The 22,165-nt window shown below is 39.1% G+C and overlaps 1 protein-coding gene and 1 non-coding gene across 15 annotated transcripts in view; both read left to right on the top strand.

Moving 5' to 3' along the window:
* The window catches only part of PUM1 (pumilio RNA binding family member 1), a 153,816-nt gene that overhangs the window by 121,520 nt on the left and 10,131 nt on the right, over positions 1-22,165 (top strand). For 8 of the 14 annotated variants that reach the window (XM_053576850.1, XM_053576848.1, XM_053576847.1 and 5 more), the window contains 7 exons: positions 11-154; positions 1,050-1,346; positions 2,417-2,653; positions 11,724-11,991; positions 13,243-13,372; positions 16,065-16,199; positions 20,298-20,435. In XM_053576850.1, coding sequence (XP_053432825.1) covers positions 11-154; positions 1,050-1,346; positions 2,417-2,653; positions 11,724-11,991; positions 13,243-13,372; positions 16,065-16,199; positions 20,298-20,435 — 1,349 coding nt within the window. The remainder of the gene's footprint in view (positions 1-10; positions 155-1,049; positions 1,347-2,416; positions 2,654-11,723; positions 11,992-13,242; positions 13,373-16,064; positions 16,200-20,297; positions 20,436-22,165) is intronic. The other 6 variants (XM_053576851.1, XM_053576849.1, XM_053576843.1 and 3 more) reach the window with 3 other exon arrangements.
* On the top strand, positions 17,102-17,186 carry LOC128575692 (small nucleolar RNA SNORD103/SNORD85). The gene has a single exon (XR_008377105.1). It is a non-coding gene; the product is annotated as a small nucleolar RNA SNORD103/SNORD85 (small nucleolar RNA).

Genomic DNA, 22,165 nt, shown 5'->3' with positions numbered 1-22,165 from the left:
ATTTTCTCAGGTTATCCAGTCTTGGCTCCTGCTGCTTACTATGACCAAACTGGTGCCCTTGTAGTTAATGCAGGAGCGAGAAATGGTCTTGGAGCTCCTGTTCGACTTGTAGCTCCTGCCCCAGTCATCATTAGTTCCTCAGCTGCACAAGCAGGTGAGCTTATGTCTTAGTGGACTCCTGTCATAGATCTAAAGGAGGTGACTGATGTGATAAATGTGGAAATATGCTTTATTTGTCAACTCTCAGTATAGCAGTTCTACCCTATAGTATTTCAGAGAGACACCAGAAGCAGTAAGTGATCTCGGGGGATTCTTTAAGGGCCACATACAGCCTGGTTCTATTGAGAACATAGGAAGTTTTTTGTGAGATAACTCATGTAAAATGGCTCTGTTGGCAAAAGTCCAAGGCCAACATCACAGAAATAGAAGTCATTGTTGTAAGATAATTGGGGGGAGGGAGGCTTTTTGGTGCAGGGGTGGAAGAATGGGAAAGGACAATGAGAAGTGCCCCGAGCTATATGCAGGGTTGGGGAGTAATAAGTTTTTTTTGTTTTTTTTTAAACTTTAAATTTTAGATTATATGGTAGGTTTTATTTGTTTGTTTTTAATTAGAAATAATAGAGGGAACATTTAGAAGAGAGCAGCATGCTAAATAGGAATTTGAGCCACTTTAGAATATGGATTACACGGTTCTGGGAAGAAAACCTTGACATAGATATTTATGGAATTCAAGATTGTAGGAAGTGGTTGTATTTAGTGGGTACATTTGATGTTTGTACTCTTTAAAAAACTACAGAATCTTTAAAGCTACCAGCATAGCGTAGTCGAAACATTTTTCACTTAAAAAAGAAAGTAGAAATAGAAAATAGAAACTTTACACTTCGGGATCAAAGACAGATTTGTATATATATATTTTTTTTTAAATAAGATTTCTGTGTGTTTTGAAAAGATAGGCAGTATTAAAAGTTTTTTTTTTTTTTTAAGGATAAAATTGTGGCTTGGAAATGTGGCCAATCCCTTTTATAAACAGTTTGCTTTCTTTTTCATAGCTGTTGCAGCGGCCGCAGCTTCAGCAAATGGAGCAGCTGGTGGTCTTGCTGGAACAACAAATGGAGCATTTCGCCCTTTAGGAACCCAGCAGCCTCAGCCCCAGCCCCAGCAGCAGCCCAACAACAACCTGGCTTCCAGTTCTTTCTATGGCAACAACTCTCTGAACAGCAATTCACAGAGCAGCTCCCTTTTCTCCCAAGGCTCTGCCCAGCCTGCCAACACATCCTTGGGATTTGGAAGTAGCAGTTCTCTTGGCGCCACTTTGGGATCAGCCCTTGGAGGGTTTGGAACAGCAGGTAGAAATCAGACTGATGTGCTGTTAAAACTGAATTTTAATGATTTTTATAATCTTCCTGGAACACTGACAATGCATGGAACCCTGGACAGATACTACAGGCAGAGCTGCACTGAATCCTGTGGGAATCCAGCCATCCCACAGAATCTTTGAGATGATGGACTATTGAAATCATATTGTATAATTGGAGCCTATTTCAGGTCCATGCTCATGTTGCTGCTTATTTATACTCACGTAGTCTGTTTCAGTGATTTGAACAGCAGGGGAGATTTTTGCAGGCATTGAGAAGAATATGGGGGGAACTATAGAAATACGGATATTTAAAAGATGAGTGAGGAGGACTTACCAAAGATCACAGGGCTGAGTGCTCCATGACTGAGCTGAGTGCTTGGCCTGCAGGCTTCACAGAATTTCGAGTTTTCTCCAGTCTTTTGAACAGAATTAAGGTGGATAATTGGGAGGAAGGATTTTAGAACGAGATTTTTAATGGTGGGAGAAAAACAAGCAGGAATGTAGTAATGTGTACAGTGGGATACTTACAGAGATTGTGAACCAATGTGATCCCCAGAGTAGAAGGACATATTTGGAAGAAAGTTTCTTAGTTGGAATTGTAATTCTTGAATGGACCCACTGAGAAAACAGGCTTTCGTGTATGACTTATGTAGAGGGGTGGTACCCCATTTACAAATCTTTTTCCTGTATTCCATTTTTCTACTAGAACTTTTTTTGGTTGATGAAAGACATTCTTTCTAGTCCATTTTCTTTCACCTTTTTCATAGCTCATGTGGCCGTCAGAGCTTTTTAACCCTCCCCATCCCATAATATATGACACCAAAGGAAGGTAAATTTGGCATACGTGTGATGGTTTGAACCAAAGTTTCATGTTTACCTGAGCCATGTCCTCTTTATTACTTAATCTGCCCCTAGAACTGCTACATTAACATTTAGGCTGTCTCTGCTGACAAATTTGCAGTGGTAAGGAGTCTGGATCAAGTATTAGGAACAGGTCACTGGGCTTGTTCTTCGAAGAACAGGCCTGTTCTTATCTGCATTGTTTTAATTCCATTTTAGTTGCAAACTCCAACACTGGCAGTGGCTCCCGCCGTGACTCCCTGACTGGCAGCAGTGACCTTTATAAGAGGACATCGAGCAGCTTGACCCCCATTGGACACAGTTTTTATAACGGCCTTAGCTTTTCCTCCTCTCCTGGACCCGTGGGCATGCCTCTCCCTAGTCAGGGACCAGGACATTCACAGACACCACCTCCTTCCCTCTCTTCACATGGATCCTCTTCAAGCTTAAACCTGGGTAAGAACCATTACTCTAACACAACCTTGAACTTTAGTAGAAGTCTTTTGCCACCAATGACATTACAAATACTTTGCATAAGCAAAGGACAGTCCCTTTATCCTAGAAGTGTCCTAGGTGTTCTGTAACTTCCATAAATACCTCATACATAATATCATTCAAGTTGTACCTATAGGCAGTATAGCATTATAATAGTTTTGGATTTATTAGAGTTTGGGCACATTCCCTGTATTTTCACTTCAGCTTTAGTATGCTTGGCTAATTTTATGCATTGGCTAATTGAGTCTTTCATTGTACATATAGTACAGGTTCATATCAGTGAAGCTGGAAAACACAGACAAAAAATTGGTTCCCCTAGTATCACCATCTAAAATGCCCCATAATTAATATTTTACCTTATTTATTTTTGGACTTTCCCCTCTCCTGTGTATATATTCAATATCTTGTTTTCCACATAAAGCATTTTATTTAAAAGTTTTTGCCATATTCTTAAAAATTACTTGTAAATTTAGATTTTTAAACCATACAGGATGCTAATGAATAGATAAGTATTTTTCTATTATATATTTAGGTGGTTTTATGCATGGCATTTAAAAAATATTACTATTTAGATCCTAGAAACTGAGGAGGGAAAAGAGGATGTAAGAATTAAAAAAAAAATTGTTATCATTTTTGGTAATATTTTCTAAATCTTTCAGGACGTGGGAGACATTTTTTTTTAGTTTCAGAATCATCGTACACACTCCTTTCCCTCAGTTATTTATCAATTTTGAAAAGCTGATCATTTCCTGGATGGGGAAAGTTGATTCTTAGAAGTAGAATAACCCTATGTTGTGTTGTGCACGCCAGGACACTGTGTGTGTGAATAAGGTGTTACCAGTAATCACTCTGTGATGATGGGCCTAAATCAGGATTGTCCTGGGCAAGGCTGCTAGCATGTGTGGTCTCTACCTAGAAGAGTCTGTTTTTTTCTTTTTTTTGGCTGGGGCTGGGTTTGAATCCGCCACCTCTGGCATATGGGACCGGCGCCCTACTCCTTGAGCCACAGGCGCCGCCCTAGAAGAGTCTGTTTTTAACCAGCAGATGAAAAGTATCTTCATGAACTCAGAAGTAAGGAATGACTATAAACAAATAGGGTGCTTCTGTTTGGAAAGATCAACTGGAAAGTCATTTTTAAAAATCAAAGTTTGAAGTGGGTGAGGCAATAGAGTTATTATTTTAGAACAGTGTTTTTCAACCATTTTTATCTTATGGCACACTTGAACCTATTGTTAAACTTCTGAGGCACACTTAAATTATGTTGATCAAAAAAAGAGTAAGAAAAGAATATACTTACTGTGGTTTGGGCTTCTCTTAAAAATAATTTAATCTTTAAAAATTTTATGGCCCACTTAAGATCCTTTCATGGTACACCAGTGTGGCACACCAGTTGAAAATCACTGTTCTAGAACTAAGAGTACTATTTCTGAGTTTGAAAGAAGTGAGTTTCAAGGCCAAACTATGTAAATATGTTTATAGTAATGTACACATTCATGAATGTGTGTGTATTTTCAAGTTTTATACAGTAAGAACTATAGTAGTAGATTTCATTTTCTCAGGTTATATGTGGACATTACTTTAGAAAAGTCATAGGGACATTCCTGATTGGTAGGTCCATAATAGATGGGCAAGGGGTATATTGCACAAGTGTTCCCAAGTGCAATATACCCCTTGCCCAAGAGACTAGGGATTAATGCAAAATCAGGCACAAGAGACTAGGGATTAATGCAAAATCAGGAGGGGGATGGATGTGAAAGTCCCAGTTTGATACATGGATAGAAGGAAGGAATTAATATTCCTTGACCTAGCATTTACCTACTAGTGTTAATAGTTTGGGGCCAACCCTGGAAGGTCTACCTATTATCCCTGTGTCTCAGAACTTAATGTATCTTGCCTGGGTCATCTCAGATTTGAGCAGATTTCCTGTGCAGCCCTTTTCACTCCAGAGCATGCAATTTCATTGTGTGTCTTGTCACACGATATGCCCAGGATATCTTGAATTAGTGCCTTATCAGAAATACATGGCCTTTTAACTTCTTCGATTGAACATTTGAACAATGTCATCACACACTGAGAACTAACCAAGTAAACTAAACCTGCAAAATTTGGGGGGAATAGTCAGCCCAGTATATTTTAGGTCTCTATAATGAACATTCAACTCTGCTGTTGAAATGTGAAAGCAACCACAGACAAAATGTAAATGAATGAGTGTGTAGCTATCTTCCAATAAAATTTTATTTATATAAGTAGGTGGTAGGCCACATGTGTTCTGTGGGTTATAGTTTTTCAAGTCCTGAACTAAATGTTGCTTTGTATACGAAAATGGAGCTTTTCCTCTTTTCAGTATATTAGTAATTCAATGTACTACTTCTTAATTCATGTTTTCCCTGTAAAGTATATATTATTTCTTGTTTACTGCCTGCCTCGTTTAATGTTACTTAAAAGAAATATTCACCTGTAAATAATTTTATCTGTGCGCATTTGCAGGGACTTCTGTTGTATGTGGTGCACACCCCATAGGTGCCATTCCATAGGAACTTTGGGTTTTGATTGGTAGAACTTTACCTCAGCTCAGTCTGTTCTCTGGAGAAAAGGTTCTTCTCTGCCTTAGTCCCAACCTAGAGATTATAGACTTTTTATACTTGGTGTCTAACAATGTCCATACAAAGGCCCTGAAGACATTTTGGTGCAAGAAACTTATATATGTATTGGGCCACACCTAATAAGTACATTTTCTGTTATTAATATTATTTCATTGCTGCCATCAGTTACTTGATCATGAGCAGCCATACTAAGCATTTTGTATTCATTATGTTGAATACTCAAAAGAACTCTTTTTACACATGAAAGCTTAAGCTCTGTGTGGTTTAATGAATTTCCTTCCCAGTACCACATTGCTAGTAAGTGTTTGAACGTACATATCAGCCTGTATCTCCCTTGTCTCAGTGGGGATCTTTTCTCCATCTCATCATTTCTGTACTTCCTCCTGGTAGCCTGACATGTGTTAGAGTGTTCTAAAGATAAAATCAGTGGCCCACTCAGTAATATTCCCCATTAATTATTTAAAAATCACATACTGAGTGCCTGTTTAAGAAACTTCAGTGGGTTTCATTAACAACTATTTAAAGTCCACACTTAAAAAACTTTGAGTTATATTTCACATATCATTAAATTCACCCATTTCAAGTATATTATTCAATGAATTTTTGTAACTTTGAATTGTGCAGTCATCATAAATTCATTTTAGAATATTATCCCATTAGTAAGATCTCACCTACTCATTTGCAGTTAATCCCCATTGCTGCCCACAGCCCCAGTCAACCACTGATCTATTTTGTATCGTAAATCTGCATTTTCTGGACATTTCATGTAAGTGGAACCACTTGCTGTGTGGTCTTTTCTGTCTAGCTTCTGTTCCTCTGCATGTTTTATGGATTCATTCACAGGGTAGCGTGTGTTAGTAGTTGTTCCTTTTTGTTGAGTCATCTTCTGTTTTATTGACTACACTACCGTTTGTCTGTACACTCACCGCCGACAGACAGTCATTGGTTCCAGTGTTGACTGTTAGAACGAATGCTACTGTGAACATTTGCATGCAGGTCTTTTTGTGGACGAGCCTCATTTCTCCAGAAGTATAGAATTGCTGGATTTTATGCCAAACTATTTTATGTATTGTACCATTTTGTATTCCCATCACTGTTGTGTAAGGATTCCAATTTTTTCTACTTCATCAGCATTTGTTGTCTGTCTTATTTACTGTAATTATTATAGTGAGCATGAAATGGCAATTCCAAGATTGTGGTTTTATTTTCTACTTTCCTGATAAACTAATGATTTATAAACTATCTTTTCATGTATTCATTAACCATTTGTTTATCTTTGCAATGGCTGCTCATATTTTTCACCCATTTTTAAATTTGGGTTTGCTTTTCCCATCTTATTGTTGAGTTGTAACAGTTCTTTGTATATTCTGGATACAAATCCTTTATCTCCTGGTCTTTTGCTTTCTTTCATTTTTAAAATTGTATCTTTTAAAGTGTGATGGTTTTTCTTTGTGATAAGGTCCTAATTTATCGTGCATTTGTTACAAGAAATCTTTCCTTAACTCAAGGCCTTGGAAGATTTTCTCTTACGTTTTATTCCATAAATTCTATTACTTTACATCTTGCATTTAAATCTGGGATCTGTTTTGAGTTAATTTTGTGTATTGTGTAAAAGTGAGAGTTCATCATTTTACATGTGGCTATCTAGTTGTTTTAGCACTTTTTGCCTTGGCAAAGTTTTATGACTTTCATTGTCCAGGTCTTGTACTTCTTTGCTAAATTTCTTCTTGTTTGTGTCATTTTTGGATGCTATTCTGAATGGAATTGTGTTCTAGTTTTATTTTTGAATTATTTCTTGCCTATAGAAATACAGTTGATTTTTGCATATCGATCTTGTGGACTCGCCCTAGTTATTAGTAGTTCTGATGGTTTTAGATGGCTTCCTTATAGTTTTCTAGCTGTAGCATTATATCACCTGAGAATAAAAAAACAATTTTCTAATCTGGATTCCTTATATTTCTTTTTCTTGCATGATTGCACTGGATAGGACCTCTAGTATAGGTTGAGAATCTAGAATCTAAAATGCCTCCAAATCCAAACCTTTTTGAGTCTCAACTTGATGCTCAAAGGAAACGCTCTTTGGAGCATTTCAGATTTCGGATTTGGGATCCTAAACTGGTAAGTATAATCCAAATATTCCAGAATCCTAAAAAAAAATTGGAAATCTAAAACACTAGTGGTTCCAAGCATCTCAGATAAGGGATACTCAGCCTGTACTGTTTTAAATAGAATAGATGAGAGCACACATCCCTCCCTTGTTCCTGATCTTGACAGTAAATGATTCATATCTTAAGTATCACTACTTATTTTTAGTAGATACCCTGTTTTAGGCTGAGAATATTTCTTTGTATTCCAAGTTTGTTGAGTTTTTATTATTTTGTTTTATTATTTGTTGTGAAGGGGATTGGGCTTTTGTCGAGTGGTTTTTCTGTATTTATTATTGATCACGTGGTTTATAATCCTTTATTCTGGGACTGTAGTATGGTATATCAATTGATTTTTAGATGTTTATTTAACCTTGCATTCTAGGGATAAATTCCACTTGGTCCTGTTAGATCTAGTTTGCCAATATTTTTGTTGAGGATATTTGCATCTGTATTCATGAAGGGCTTGTGTTGTTTTCCTTACTTTTGTGATGTGCTTATGTAGCTTGGTGTAGGGACGATATTGACCTTATAGCATGAATTTGGAAGTGTACCACTCCTCTCTATTTTCTGGAAGAGTAAAATTCACCAGGTAATCAATCCATTTCGGCCTGGGTACTTACTTGTAATAAGAGTTTTACTTACTAGTGTAATTTATTTACATAAAATATCTTGTAGGTGTAGATTTTGTGTTTCTTCTTGAGTCAGTTTTGATAATTTGTGCCTTCCCATGAATTTGTTCATTTCATCTGAGCTACCAGATTTGGCATAAAATTATAATATTTAATAAGTGAAATTCTTTCTTGATCTCTCCCTCCCGTCTTCCCCACATTTGAATGTGTATATATAAAAGTTTTTGTGATCCTGAACAAGACAGATGTTAGAAGTATGGTATCATTGGGCTTAAGTATGTGTCATATTTCTCAATTTAATAGTATCATTTCCACGATTATTTGTAATAGTTAATTATGAGTATTATTAACAACTAGGTCTGTAACCTTCATTTATAGTTTATTATGTGGGTTAGATAAAGCACTTAGGCTTTTACCTATGACTAAAATATTGATCTCTAGTAAATTCTACCTCCTATCTCAAAGAGAAAAAGAATAAGGAATATAAAACACACATATATATGTTTGCTAATATATATATATATCCCAAAAGTCTGTAATGGTATCATGTCCTGCCTACACCTAGATCTCTCTTCATCCTATACCCGTTACCTCCCCACTTCTTGGAATGTTCCTTCTTGCTTATTTTTTTTTTTTATTTATTTCTGAGATAGAGTCTCACTTTGTTGCCCTCGGTATGGTAGAGTGCTGTGGTGTCACGGCTCACAGCAACCTCAAACTCTTGGGCTCAAGCGATTCTATTGCTTCAGCCCCTCAAGTGCCTGGGACTACAGGCGCCCGCCACAACGCCCCACTATTTTTAGAGATGAGATCTTGTTCAGGCTGGTCTCAAACTCCTGAGCTTGGGCAGTCCACCCACCTCGACCTCCCAGAGTGCTAGGATTACAAGCGTGAGCCATCGCACCTGGCCTTTGCTTGTGGGTGTTTGCATGATCCCCAGGCTATGCCATTTAAAAGCTCTTAAGTATCAAGAGGTAGCACATACAGTTTTTTAAGTGCATATTTGAGAACCTCCAGGCTTTCTGTGTGTACTGGAAAGAAAACTGTTGTGCCTTTTCATTCCTACAGTAGTGAAATAAGAGTAAAAATGAGCTCAGAAGTTTATAATCAGCCCAGGGCAAAAGAATATAAGCATTTAGTTTTCTTGTATCATGATAGAATTCCTATCTTCCTAAAATTTATTCTTTCTGTTCTTTCTGTTCAAGGTTCTATGTGTCTTTAGTCTTTCAGGAAAAGCAAAACTTAAACACAAAATGCCTTTTTCTGTCCTTGCTTCAACTGAAATAGGAGTTTCTAAGTTATTGATCAGTAACCTGGATTAATTTCAGGTTGTTTACCATTTGTGTGTGATTTTAGGTACTTCCTTATTCTCAATCAAAATGCAGTATTTTGTGATTTCTACCTGGTTCTTTTAATGAGACTTACCATCTGTAAAACTAACCATTTAAAAATGAATGTATTTCAGATGCATTATTGTCATGCATTATAAATGATCTGTCTTAGGTTTATTTTAATTTAGGGCTACCTTGGTGCGATGTTGGGGTGAACTTATTTTTAAAATATTTTGGTGAACACTATTGCCTTTGCCTGGGTTAAATACCGAGCCAGATGTTAGACCTTGGGATTTTATCTTTAAGGTGGGAAGGCAGGGCTTTGTCCATTAGAAATCTGTTAGACTTCTGAGTACAGAAAGCAAATAAATGAGAACATTCCATATAGTTAGAGGATGTAACACTAGATGGTCAGTGGCAGAAAACCCTTTTACAGAACTTTTTTTTTTTTTTTTGAGACAGAGTCTCAAGCTGTCACCCTGTGTAGAGAGCTGTCACAGCTCACAGTAACCTCAAACCCCTGGGCTTAAGCTATTCTCTTGCCTCAGCCTCTCAAGCAGCTGGGACCACAGGCCACAACACCTGCCTATTTTTTGGTTGTAGTTGTCGTTGTTTGGCAGGCCTGGGCTGGATTCGAACCCATCAGCTCTGGTGTATATGGCTGGCACCCTAGCCCCTTCAGCCACAGGTGCCGAGCCCCATTTACAGAACTTTATAAAACAGCTGAAGCAGGGCGGCGCCTGTGGCTCAGTCGGTAGGGCACCGGCCCCATATACTGAGGGTGGCAGGTTCAAACCTGGCCCCGGCCAAACTGCAGCCAAAAAAATAGCCGGGCATTGTGGTGGGCGCCTGTAGTCCCAGCTACTCGGGAGGCTGAGTCAAGAGAATCACTTAAGCCCAGGAGTTGGAGGTTGCTGTGAGCTGTGTGAGGCCATGGCACTCTACCGAGGGCCATAAAGTGAGACTCTGTCTCTACAAAAAAACAAACAAACAAACAAAAAAAAACAGCTGAAGCACATGATAATTTAAATATAACATTTAGCCCTTATTCTCTTGTGGAAAGTTGTCATAGGACACAGCCCTATGAAATCTACCACTGACAAAATAAATACTTCAGAGAACAGTGAAGTCAGTAAAAGGCTCCTCCCTCCTTTCTTTTTTCTTTTTTTTTTGCATCAGCCTCCCAAGTAGCTGGGACTACAGGTGCCCACCACAATGCTTGGCTATTTTTTAGAGACAGGGTCTTGTTTTTGCTCAGGCTGGTCTCGAACTCGTGAGCTCAGGCAATCCACCTGTCTCGGCCTCCCAGTACCTGAATTATAGGAAGTAAGCTACTGCGTCTGGCACCACTTAGGCTCTTACCTGTGACTAAAATATTGATCTCTAGTAAATTCTATCTCCCATCTCAAAGAGAAAAAGAGTAAGGGATATATACATAAGTATATCCGTTTGCTAATATAATATGTATATCTCTCTAAAGTGTAGTTCTTAATGGTTTTATGTCCTGCCTACATGTGGTTCTCTCTTCATCCTGCACCCATTCCCTCCTCATTTCTTGGAATGCTCCTCCTTGCTTATGTTTATTTATTTATGTTTTTGAGGCAGAGTCTCACTTTGTTGCCCTCGGCACAATAGAGTGCTATTGCATCATAGCTCACAGCAATTTCAAACTCTTGGGGCTCAAGCAATTCTTTTGCCTCAGCCTCCCAAGTAGCTGGGACTTCAGGCGCCTGCCACAACGCCCTGCTACAAAGTGACAATTTTTCTATCCTCTGTGTTTCATCCTTGGCCTGGAATGCTTTACAATCATTCCTTCAAAGCATGCTTTCTCAGCAGTTCCCTGTAATAAAACAGACTAATCCAGATAACTTGATTTTTTTAGGGTGGGTTTCGGATGGCAGAGTAGGGGTTATTCAAGAACAAAGGGAATCTCTATGGAGCGCACAGTGGAATTAAACCACTGACATTTTGGTGTGTTTTGTGTTTTCCGAGTCCTTACTGCTGTTGCTCAGGTGCTGGTGCACATGGTAGGCATGTTCCTTCTGTTTATTAAGGGCTGTGCAACTGTTGCTACATTTTTGCTAGCAGGATATCATCAGCAGTAAAAGTGATTCCCCTCTCCATCTTTGTGTAAAAGTTTCCTTCCAGGTTGGTGAATTGGCCTTATAAAAGTCATGACACTAATAGAATTGTCTTAACATAAAAGCAACAGAATTGAAGGAATCAGAGATGATGCAGGCTTTCATGTATGGGTGCTTTTTCCTTTCTTGAATAAAATTCCTTAAGAATGGTCTCAAGTCCTTGTGTTCTGTAACCAACAGGAGGACTCACAAATGGCAGTGGAAGATACATTTCTGCTGCGCCGGGCGCTGAAGCCAAGTACCGCAGTGCCAGCAGCGCCTCCAGCCTCTTCAGTCCTAGCAGCACCCTTTTTTCTTCCTCTCGTTTGCGATACGGAATGTCGGATGTCATGCCCTCTGGCAGGAGCAGGCTTTTGGAAGATTTTCGAAACAACCGGTACCCCAATTTACAACTGCGGGAGATTGCTGGACATATAATGGAGTTTTCTCAAGATCAGCATGGGTCCAGGTGAGGACTTGGCTTTGGCACTTAAGGTAACTGAAATCTTAATGCCTTTAATTCTTTGCCTCAGATAGGTATACTAAAAGAAATTGCCATAAAGTAATTTAAATAAAGCATGTCTTTGGTATGCTTCCCACTATTTATTTCAAAGGGATGTGATGTGAGGGTCACCAGAAAAATAAGTGTTTGAAGAGAGCCTTTGATAGTCCAGATCACATGCTTAACCTTTTTACCTTTGTGAAAGATTTAGCTTAGTTTTTCTAGTTTGTACAAATCTCCAGTGTAATAAACAGAAACACTAACACAAAGACATACACACACTTTTGCTATCATAAGCATTATGAACAATCTTTTGCTCTCAAAAATACACTGTTGAGATACAAGTTTGAATCTTGGCAGTGTAAGACAGCACTACTACTTTTCTTTGTTGTTCTACTCTGGAGAAGTGACGCTTTGTGTAGTCACAAGAAAAGAAGCTGTTACAGGAGACAGAATTCAGTGGGCTGCCCTTCCTGCCTGGCTGCACCAGTGGGCTTCACAGAAGGGGAACCTGGTCCTAGAGATCAAGTAGAATTTTGGTGGCATCACCATTCCCTCTTTGCCGTTTCTCTTTGTTTCTGTTTCTTTGTCTGTGTCCAGCAAAGCAGCTTCTAAAGAACTACCTCCTCTTTAAGGTCTGCCAGCTTGCTTCTGGGCAAGGATTTCTTGTATTTGGATCATACAGGCCAGATTCAGAGGCAGATTTATTTTCTTGAACTAAAAAAGCCAAAGTGAGTAGCTGCTACTTCAGAAGATAATGAGTACTGCTTTGTATGAAAATGAGTAAAAGAGTAGTAAGGACCATAACCCTTGAGTTCATTGATAGGGGACTGGTTTCTAAAGGCAAAGGTCAAGTAGAACATAGCTTGTGCTACATCTGCCTCTACTCCCTCCTCTCCACTTCTCCACCCCACTGCTACCCAGCACATAAATACACTTCAGTACGTATGCCCTACTGGAATGCAGTGTCGTAAAATTTTAAATATACCTTTAAAAGTCAGTTAAATTGGAGAGTGCTTCCTCTTTTTAGTAATTCTTTCTTGAAAGTGAATTGAAGTGATGAATTTAAGTAACAGTTTCTTTTGTGCATGTGTGTATACACAAGTAGCACTCAGTGCATAGTTTCAGAATGGATACAATATTTAAATTGAGTTACCAGTTGCTTACTTCCAAGTCTTCCTTAAATGTTATGATTGCCCTTTTTACTTTGTATTTCAGATTCATTCAGCTGAAGCTAGAGCGTGCCACACCAGCTGAGCGCCAGCTTGTGTTCAATGAAATCCTCCAGGCTGCTTACCAACTAATGGTGGATGTGTTTGGGAATTATGTCATTCAGAAGTTCTTTGAAGTAAGCCTTTGTTCATTCTATTCTTTGACTTTAGAGCATCTCCAGAGCATTTTGATTTTCGTTAGCCCTTGTAAGAATACCACTCCCATTCCATTTCTCAAAATGAAATGTGTTTGGCCTTTTTGAAGAGTTTTTTTAGTGGTTTTCCAGTTCATAAGCAACAATCTTATCTATTCTGTATGGTTAAAGTACCCAACCAGATGATGCCTGTTTTTTAAATGTGTTTTGAGAGCTGTTGTCCCTATTTAGGATCCAGTACATTATTTTTGATTATTATAATAGTTTCACTAAATGTGTAACTTTTGAAGGAATAATCCATGTGAGATAATTTTAGCAGGACCACAGTAAAATACAAAGAGAAATGAATTAAAAATAAGTTGCCTCAAGAATTGTCAGTGAACACCAATTCCAGTTATTATTCATTATATATTAGAGTCACAAGAACTGTTAGATGCTTCTTCTTAGACGATTGTTTGACTTTGGTTCCTTATTTTACCTATTGATTCAAATAATGTCCGCTCTTATTATCATTGTCTTTGGTAAAGAATAGAGAAATTGTTGGATTAGTAATGTCTGTTTCTTTTAATAATGTGAAATCTGAGAGCGGCAGGGATTTTTTGCTTTCTCTCATAAGTGTTGGTTCTCTGGTGTTTATAATCCCAAGTTATAAATCTAGAATGACATGAAGTGTGTGAAAAATCTGGTTTGGGGAGGAAAATGCCAGAACTCTGTGTATGTAGTATTACTTGCCACACAACAGATTTGTAAATGTCTTATATATCATTTTGTTTGATTTGGATGATGGGAAAAATAAAAGGCTCACAGCCTTTACTTTCCCAGCTTTTTCCATGAAGACGTATGTTCTTTGATCCTGAATTCTCTACCTATAGACTAAGAAGCCAATCTAAGTGTGATTCTTACATCTTTTATTTTAGAATGTCTTTGCTATGCCATTTTGTCACAAGTGTAAACATACAGAGCACTTTACCTCTAGAGCATAATGCAGCTTGGGGTGGCAAAATGTTCTGTAGTATGGCCATGTGATTTAGGGCAGGCTAGAGAACTTCCCTGGACCTTAGTGCCCTTGCGTGGAGAAATAAAGCATTGGACAAGCTAATAATTCATAAAGTCTCCTGTGGTCTCGTCATGCTACTCAAAAATTAAAAGCAAAGAATAGAAAATCATTTAAAGTAGAATTTTAACTTTGATTATACTAACATTTCCCCTACGGAGTTTGTTGCCTTGATAAATGGAAACATCAATTCTTGAAATGACGTAGATAGAACATTAATTTCAAATGGAGTGTGCATGTTTACTTTGGCTTAAACTTCATGTAGATGAAAGAACTTTTCAACCCATGGACCTCAAGACACCCAAAGTGCAGATTTGCTGTGTTTATTTATGTCTTCACCATTGTCTAAAGCCCCCGCCCAAAATGGCGTCACTCACATGTAGTTTATTTTAGAATAATTGTAAGTGCTCTTATAATTAATAGAGCATAAAATCATTTGATAGTATTAATGAGATAAGGTAGCTGTGAGGAACATTATATATTTGCTAAACAGATAATAGTACTGAACCTACTACTGTGGGTATCTGAAAAAAAAAAATTTCTTAAGTGCAGTTTTGATTACTCAGAACATCATCACTTTTCAAAGGCAACTTGGACCTAGTACCCTGTAATGTTAAAACGGCCTTGACTGGGCGGTGCCTGTGGCTCAGTCGGTAAGGCGCCGGCCCCATATACCGAGGGTGGCGGGTTCAGGCCCGGCCCCGGCCAAACTGCAACCAAAAAAAAAAATAGCTGGGCGTTGTGGCGGGCGCCTGTAGTCCCAGCTACTCGGGAGGCTGAGGCAAGAGAATCGCCTAAGCCCAGGAGTTGGAGGTTGCTGTGAGCTGTGTGAGGCCACGGCACTCTACCGAGGGCCATAAAGTGAGACTCTTGTCTCTACAAAAAAAAAGAAAAAAAAAAAACGGCCTCGACCTTTTTTTTTTTTTTTAAATTAAATCATAGCTGTGTACATTAATGCATTTATGGGATACAATGTGCTGGTTTTATATACAATTTGAAATACAACAAACTGGTTAATGTAGCCTTCAACTGCACTTTCTTAATTATTGTGTTAAGACATTTATACTCTACACTTAGTAGATTTGACATGTTGAGAAACTTTTTAACATTGAAATGCATTCCTTAGGCTGGTGTACTGGCTCATGCCTGTAATCCTAGCACTCTGGGAGGCTGAGGTGGGTGGATTGCTTGAGCTCAGTAGTTTGAGACCAGTCTGAGCAAGAGTGAAACCCTGTCTCTTAACTTAAAATAGAAAAATTAACTGGATGTTGTGGCAGACGCCTATAGTTCTAACTACTCGGGAGGCTGAGGCAAGAGGATCACTTGAGCCCAAGAGTTTGAGGTTGCTGTGAGCTGTGATGCCATAGCACTCTACCCAGGGTGACAAAGTGAGACTCTGTCTCAAAAACAAACACACAAACAAAAAAAAAAGCATTCCTTGTTATTAGAGGATGCAAACTGCTGGCTTAAAACAAAGTCATTTAAATTAAAAGGTTTAGTTGATCATACAGGACTAAAAGAGGTTATGTTGATGGTTGCTACAGAATAATGAATGCTTTACTTTCTCTGGTTTCTTTCCTTCTACCTAAGTAATGGTGTTCACCCACACATTGTGTCTAGTTTGGCAGCCTTGAACAGAAGCTGGCTTTGGCAGAACGAATTCGAGGCCATGTCCTGTCATTGGCATTACAGATGTATGGCTGCCGTGTCATCCAGAAAGCTCTTGAATTTATTCCCTCAGACCAGCAGGTAATTGTAAGTTTCCCCTTTAACTTTTCTCTTGGTGTTTTGGTGTTTCTCCATGGTACATATAGTGAATCCTGTAAATCTGTCAAGTCTTCAGTTTTCTTTTATAGTTTTCCTTTGCTGCTTATGGCTGCCTTTCTGTGCATGGCATTCATGAACTGTGCAATTAATTTCGTAATTTTATACTGGATCAAGTGTTCTGTGTTCCAGCCATTGGTTTTCTACTCTCCTCCCTTTGACCAGAGCTTAACCTTTAGTAGATTTAGTAGATTTATAGGTAGATTTTTTTTGTTTGCCAAGAATTAAAGCTGATACAATGCTGTCAGTTATTTTCTTCAACCTGAACTGAGCATTTCCAACAACTCAACTTTCTTCAAATGCACATTCAATTTTCCTTCACTCTCCCTGTCTTGTTCCTTCACCAATATTTACTGAAAAAGGGCCTGCCGCAGTGCAGAGCGTGGCCACACACGGACCCAAAGCCCGCTCTGTGCCAGGACCAGCTGCACAGAGATGACTAGGACCTGATCCTGCCCACAGGTCCTTCCCCTGCAGTCTGGTGGGGAAGAGCAGTGGAAGGCACTGTCTGGAGAGCTCTGAGAGGGGCTGCTCACCCTGCGCAGAGTCCCTGAGGGACGGCTTTACAGGAGAAGGCAAGGCTAAAGAGGAATTAGGGTAGAGGGGGCAGAAACCAGCAGAAGAGGCCTAGGGTCATGGAGCTGTTCCAGCCAGCACTGCACAGACCACAGAACCCAGGAAGCAAAACAAACCCACAGGCAGGGTGTGCTGGGCTGTGTTTGTGCTAGGTAGTGTCTCTAGCCTTGAGCCTTGAATGCTTCTTATCTGAACCCTCAGCCTTTGGGCTCTGAGCTCCCTCAGCTCTTCTCCCTTGTGGGGTTGGTTGGTCATTGTCTGGCAGTGATGACCCACTTGCCCTCACTGAGAACAAAGTTCGCTAATGAGAATCTTTGTTATGGACTCAAGTTCTGAGCCAGACAAGACACCCACCACCTCTAATTCAAACAAAGCCAAACTACTGCACTGGTGTTAGCAATGGCAGTTGCAGGCTGTGGGGGTCCAAAGTCTTTAACTGAGGGTCAAGGTGCTCATAAACAGAAGGAATGTTGGAGATACACAGCCGGTTTCAAGTTCATTCATTCTGTGCTCAGTTCTGTTAGAAATGCAGCATTAATAAGAAAGTGTTGTCGGCAAGTAATTTCAAGCAGATGTGAAGTTATTTTTATTTTTCTTGTAATGGAGTATCAATTTAAGTTTTTCTTGACCTTTTCATATATGTGTACCTTTTTAATTTTTTTTTTTGTTCTTTTAAGTCTGCCTCTTTCTTGACCATAATGCCCACTTGCTTAAAGAAAGTAGAAGCATGAATTTTTTACCATCTTTGCCTTCTCCCATGAAGGTAGTAAATTTTTGATTTCTTTTTTTGTCATCAGCTTTTTAAATTGTACTATTACTTCATAATAGACTTTAAAAACAATTAATCTCTCTTCTTTCCCTCCAAGTTCCGTTCTTTTCTGTCTTACATTTCTGTCTTTATGTGTGTATATGTGTGTGTGTATAAATTTTTTTGTTTGTTTGTTTGGTGATCCTGTTTTTCTGTGGTGTCTTGTTGTGGGCTTGCCCTGCTATAGACAATTTACTGTTTTCTAGATGCACATTTATTATTTAAGGTGCTGTTAACTCATCTTCAATGCAATTTTTAGTTCCTGTAGATCAAGAAAATATTCAGGGAAGTGATTTCACTTTCATTTTCTTTGTAAGTGTTCCTTGACTATATAGAAATGCCATTCTTTGTCATTTCTATAATTACATTTCCCCGAGAAGTTACTCTTTCTGTCCCTTACCTTTTGCTTCCTTACTTCCTGGCATTGTAATCTTTAATTTCTTTAATGATGTCTTAGTTTGGCATACTCAGAGATTTAATGCAAATATACATTAATTAACATGACTATTTTAAAATGATTTGTGGTCTTTTAACATAAATACAGAATCGCACAGTGGTGCAAACATAAGAGATTAGAGGTGGCAAGGAAATTGGGCAGCAGGTACTAGGGCACAGCCATGGTACAAGTACTTGCCTTTAACATACCCAAGACCTGAGCCAGCGAGTTTTGGGAGAGGGCTCTGCGCAGAATCCCAGTGTTTCTTGTTCTATATACCCTGTCGTCTTCCCCCATTTCTTACACTTTTCTCAAACCTTCAGTTTCTGGCTATCCCCTGTATTCTCCAAGTTTGGATACTTTCCATTAATTAACCATGAGAACCATTCCTGCCAACTTTGCAGTCATTGCATCCTCGTGCAGAGGCAATAGATGTTAGAGTCACAGCCTGGGCTAGAATTCTGATTCCTGTCACTTTCTAGCTATAGTTTTAAACATGTGAGTTAGGGCTGGGTGCACTGACTCATGCCTGTAATCCCAACACTCTGGGAGGCCAAGGCAGGTGGATTGCCTGAGCTCACAGATTCAAGACCAGCCTGAGCCAGAGTGAGACCCCATCTCTGAAAATAGCCAGGCGTTGAGGTGGGTGCCTGTAGTCCCAGCTACTTGAGAGTCTGAGGCAAGAGAATCATTTGAGCCCAAGAGTTTGAGGTTACTGTGAATTACAATGCCATGGCACTCTAACTGGGGTAACAAAGTGAGACTCTGTCTCAAAAAAGAGGAAAAAAAAATGTGCCAGTTAACCCCTCTCAGTCTCAGTTTCTTCATATATATGAGTAGAGGTAAGTGTGCAGGGTAATTATAGTTGACAGTTTGGTTTAATTCCTTGGATTTGAACTAGGTCTATGACTTTTGTAAAAGTCTTGGTTTTCTCTGTCTAAAACAGTGTGCACTCCTGAGGATTGTTAGGAGAACTCAGTGAATTGAAACATGTTAAGCACTTTAGAGATATCCCTTACTCAGGGTAATCTCTAGCTTAACTACTGTGTTTATTAATAGCACATACCTCACAGGGTTGTTATAAATAAAAACATGTTGAATTATATATGTGAAATTCTCTAATACAGTGTGCAGATAGTATCCCACATGATTGTTTTTACTTTATAATAGTATGAAAGTGATATACATTCACCGGAAATGGTACTTTGAATTTTGGTCTTTTATTTTATTTTTTTATTATAATTTCTTTCTTTCTTTCTTTTTTTTGTTGCCCTCAGTAGAGTGCTGTAGTGTCACAGTTCACAGCAACCTCAAACTCTTGGGCTTACGTGATTCTCTTGCCACAGCTTCCCAAGTAGCTGGGACTATAGGCGTCCACCACAACGCCTGGCCATTTTTGTTGCAGTTTGTTTAGCTGGCTCGGGCCGGGCTCGAACCCGTCACCTTTGGTGTATGTGGCTGGCGCTGTAACCACTGTGCTACAGGTGCTGAACGCAAAACTTTTTTTTTTTATTGAAATAGGCTTTATGTTAGACCAGTGGTTCTCAACCTTCCTAATGCTGTGGCCCTTTAATACAGTTCTCTGGGTCGCGACCCACAGGTTGAGAACCACTGTGTTAGACAATATAGTCTAACTATAAGCTGAGAAGTTTTCTGAGCACTTTTAAGGTAGGCTAGCCCAAACTATGCTTTTTGGTAGGTTAAGTATATTAAATGCAGTTTTGACTTACAGTATTTTCAACCCACGGGAAGTTGAATAGCATCTGTACTTGATAATGGGCTCCTTTCTATTTGAAGGTGTCCACAATTTTTTTTTTTTTACTTGTGCAGTTTTTTTTGGCTGTGATGGGTTCGAACCCGCCACCTCCGGTATATGGGGTCAGCGCCCTTACTCCTTGAGCCACAGGCACTGCCTGCACAACATTTTTTTAAAGTGCCAAGAGGTCTTCTATAACTTTGGAGATCCTTTTGGGTATCGCTTACTGTTACGGTAAGTTTGTTTTTGTTGGACTTACTACATAGTAACACATGAAAAGAGCTCAAGTTCTTTCTTGTTGTCATGTTGTCATTGTGCCACAGTTGAGTTGTTTCACTTTCATCATCATAGATGACCTGTTCAGTGCTTTTATGTTTGGTAAGGTGAACATCAACTGTCCAAGTGTTTGCTTGCTGTGATTCTGGTGGTGCTTTCTTTCTTTATTTCCCATAGAATGAGATGGTTCGGGAACTAGATGGCCACGTCTTAAAGTGTGTGAAAGACCAGAATGGCAATCACGTGGTTCAGAAATGCATTGAATGTGTACAGCCCCAGTCTTTGCAGTTTATCATTGATGCATTTAAGGGGCAGGTAAGCAACTTGGTAAAAACCAATGGAAACAAATTCATGATCAGTTCCTTTGTGGGGAGAGAACAGAATAAGATTTGTGGCGTATTCTTAACATGCTTAATGTATTTTAGACATCAGTAAAAAGCAGTGTTCTGTACTGGTGTCAGGTACCTAGCTCTGTGTTGGCAAGTCTCTTCCCTTAACCGTCCATGGCCTTCTCTCCATTATTAATGCAGATATCTACTCAGGCTGGCATAAAACAGTACCATCGGGTTGTTAAGATAAAATCTCATATGTGAATAAAAAATATTTTCCGGGCGGCACCTGTAGCTCAGTGAGTAGGGCGCTGGCCCCATATACCGAGGGTGGCGGGTTTAAACCCAGCCCCGGCCAAACTGCAACAAAAAATAGCCGGGTGTCGTGGCGGGCACCTGTAGTCCCAGCTGCTCTGGAGGCTGAAGCAAGACAATCGCCTAAGCTTAAGAGTTGGAGGTTGCTGTGAGCTGTGACACTATGGCACTCTATCAAGGGCAACAAAGTGAAACTCTGTCTCTTAAAAAAAAAAAAAAGAATAAATATTTTCCCATGGTTAAGTACTGATATTTCCAAGTTTTTTTTTTTTTTTTATCATTTCTTCAAATTTGTATCTTTTACAAGTCGTGTGAATATCTTTAAAATAACAAGGTACTGGGTGGCGCCTGTGGCTCAGTGAGTAGGGCGCCGGCCCCATATACCGAGGGTGGCGGGTTCAAACCCGACCCCGGCTGAACTGCAATCAAAAAATAGCCGGGCGTTGTGGCGGGCGCCTGTAGTCCCAGCTGCTCGGGAGGCTGAGGCAGAAGAATTGCTGAAGCCCAAGAGCTAGAGGTTGCTTTGAGTCCTGTGACATCATGGCACTCTACTGAAGGTGGTAAAGTGAGACTCTTTCTCTACAAAAAAATAATTAAATAAATAAAAATAACAAGGTACTTCTTGCTTAAACTTTTTTGGAGAGAATGTGGGTCAGGTTGGTTTAAACTGTATTAAGTGGCCACATTAACTGGAGATGGCTTCTAATTTCTTTGGTTAACTTGTATGTCCTAAGTTTTTTCTTAACATCAGCCTTCAAACAGAGTTGTTACTTTATGTATTTTGTGTTTTCCAGAATTTCCTATGAATTGGCTATAGTTAATTTCTTTTGTCAAAAAAACAGTGTCCTCACACCTTCCTAAACTGGATGAGACGGGGGATTAAAACATACCCCTGTCTTGGATGTGTGAAATTGGTCTTTTTTTAGAGATGAGAAAAAGCAGTAGTGTTTCGGGTATAGTTGTGTGTGCTGCTAAGCCTATATTAAAATGAGTTGTTTGGGTTTTGCTGTTCCCTTAATTACTGAAATGATTAAGTAGGTTACTGATAGCAACCTAGGTGGGAGTTTCTGAGTTAATAAATGAAGGGTAGGCCTGTTTACTTTAAAATTAAGTAAGGTATTATGTTTATGGAAATAAACAACCAAAAAGGTAAAACGATTAAAACACCAGCAGAGAATATTTTCAAAATGAAACTGTCGAAGAATTAGTTGATAACTAGAATGTATAAAGAACCTCTGTAATGAAAAAGAACAATACAACATGCAAAAAGGGGACCCAAAACACAATTTGATATTTCAGAAAAGACACATAAATTGCCAGTAGACAATAGGGAAAAAAATGCTGAATTCCATTAACAAGGAAAATGCAAAATGAAGCCACAAATGATTTTCCATTTTCCAC

The sequence above is a fragment of the Nycticebus coucang genome, chromosome 22 (assembly GCF_027406575.1).
Source record: "Nycticebus coucang isolate mNycCou1 chromosome 22, mNycCou1.pri, whole genome shotgun sequence".
Classification (NCBI taxonomy): Eukaryota; Metazoa; Chordata; class Mammalia; order Primates; family Lorisidae; genus Nycticebus; species Nycticebus coucang.
The sequence above is the reverse complement of the archived record's forward strand: the minus strand, read 5'-3'. Positions and strand labels throughout refer to the sequence as shown.